At 40.9% G+C, this 1353-nt stretch overlaps 1 protein-coding gene across 1 annotated transcript in view; it reads right to left on the bottom strand.

Annotated features, from left to right (window-relative positions):
• Positions 1-519: 519 nt before the first annotated feature.
• The window catches only part of LOC125504191 (ataxin-2 homolog), a gene marked incomplete at its 3' end in the record, with an annotated part of 13492 nt that continues 12658 nt past the window's right edge, over positions 520-1353 (bottom strand). Inside the window, 2 exon segments of the mRNA XM_048665804.1 lie at positions 520-713; positions 772-896. Coding sequence (XP_048521761.1) covers positions 520-713; positions 772-896 — 319 coding nt within the window.

The raw sequence follows: 1353 nt of genomic DNA, 5'->3' as shown, positions 1-1353 counted from the left end.
AATTGGGATATACCGATGCCCAAGATTTTACCTACTTTCTGCTAAAATTTTAGTCTGTCTTTAGACACAAGTGCTCACACTTCAGTGTTAAATTAAATTAAATTTGTGTGAAGCCCTATCTCATATTCTGTGCAAAACGATGGCTTATGAGAAACAGCAGATTTGTGATTGGGTAAATTAGTATGAGACAATAAATTCCTGTTCAACAACCATGGTTTACACCATTTCATTTTAGTTTTTAAGCTCATCTTTTTTTTGGTTACACACACTGCAGCCGTTGCAAGAATGAACTCCTCGTCCAAATGTTCCATCTTGGCAACAATGCACGTTTGGGTGTAAAACGAACTGAACGTGTAAACGCCAGATTTTCGTTCCGTTCATCTGCACAGATCTGGCTTGCGCAAGCCAAATCGTTCAGCACATCTGCACAGAACTGGCTTGCGCAAGCCAAATCGTTCAGATGGCTTGAGCGTGTAAACTGGCCTTAATCCGTTTACTGAGACTGAGAGCTGAATTTACCTGAAAACTGTCTTTCGTCGCGTAATCCATGTCGACGTCCCTGAACGATATCGTTAAAACATCGAGCATTTTAAAAATCAAAGACTCCTTCTGGGTCTCGGCCAATGGGCGCTCATCTGGCGTGTCTGGATTCTCTAGTTTTACGACCGCCTCCAATACAGCCTCGAATTCAGGAGAAAATGTCCGAAAAACACCTGCAAACAATCAACCCCTATCGAACCATGTTTGGCGGGTAATTTGTCTTCTAGTTACCTTCCCAAACTTCTCCGGAGATTGTCCTCAATCGCGCAATATTGCCCAGCTGCAGTGTCGCAGAATGCATAAAAGGAACATTATTGTAAACTCCCTCAGGCGCTACGGACCTTGGCCTTTGATCCCTGGAAGAAAATTTTTAAATGAGCCACCGTGTATATCAAAGCGCCCCCCCCGTTCTCCAACATATATGTGTGAAGTGATGTGAAAGTCTCAACTAGGCCCATAAAATCGCATCAGTGGCACAATTCTATTCACCGACCCTTACAAAAGGAAAGAACATGGTTGTGGAGGGCAATTTTCCAAGAAAGCGTTCCTTCATTTGTGGTTTTGCTCAGAGATACCTTTGCCATTAACGTGTTAGATCTAGAGATAATAAATCATTTGTTGTAGATAAGTTCTATATTGTTGAGGCGGATTCATTTTTTTACAAACTTCTTTTTGGGTATTTTGTCTTTAAAAGACAGAATTTCCTCACGTCTTTTAATACAGATTGATAAATAGTGCTCCTATTTCGCAATAAGAACGAATTATTTATCAAAAAGTAATCAAAAACTGTCACCTAGAGGGTATCCTGCGACA

This window comes from Dendroctonus ponderosae, unplaced genomic scaffold (genome assembly GCF_020466585.1).
Source record: "Dendroctonus ponderosae isolate FM_Combo_2020 unplaced genomic scaffold, Dpon_F_20191213v2 Dpon_F_20191213_4, whole genome shotgun sequence".
NCBI classification, from domain to species: Eukaryota; Metazoa; Arthropoda; class Insecta; order Coleoptera; family Curculionidae; genus Dendroctonus; species Dendroctonus ponderosae.
The sequence above is the reverse complement of the archived record's forward strand: the minus strand, read 5'-3'. Positions and strand labels throughout refer to the sequence as shown.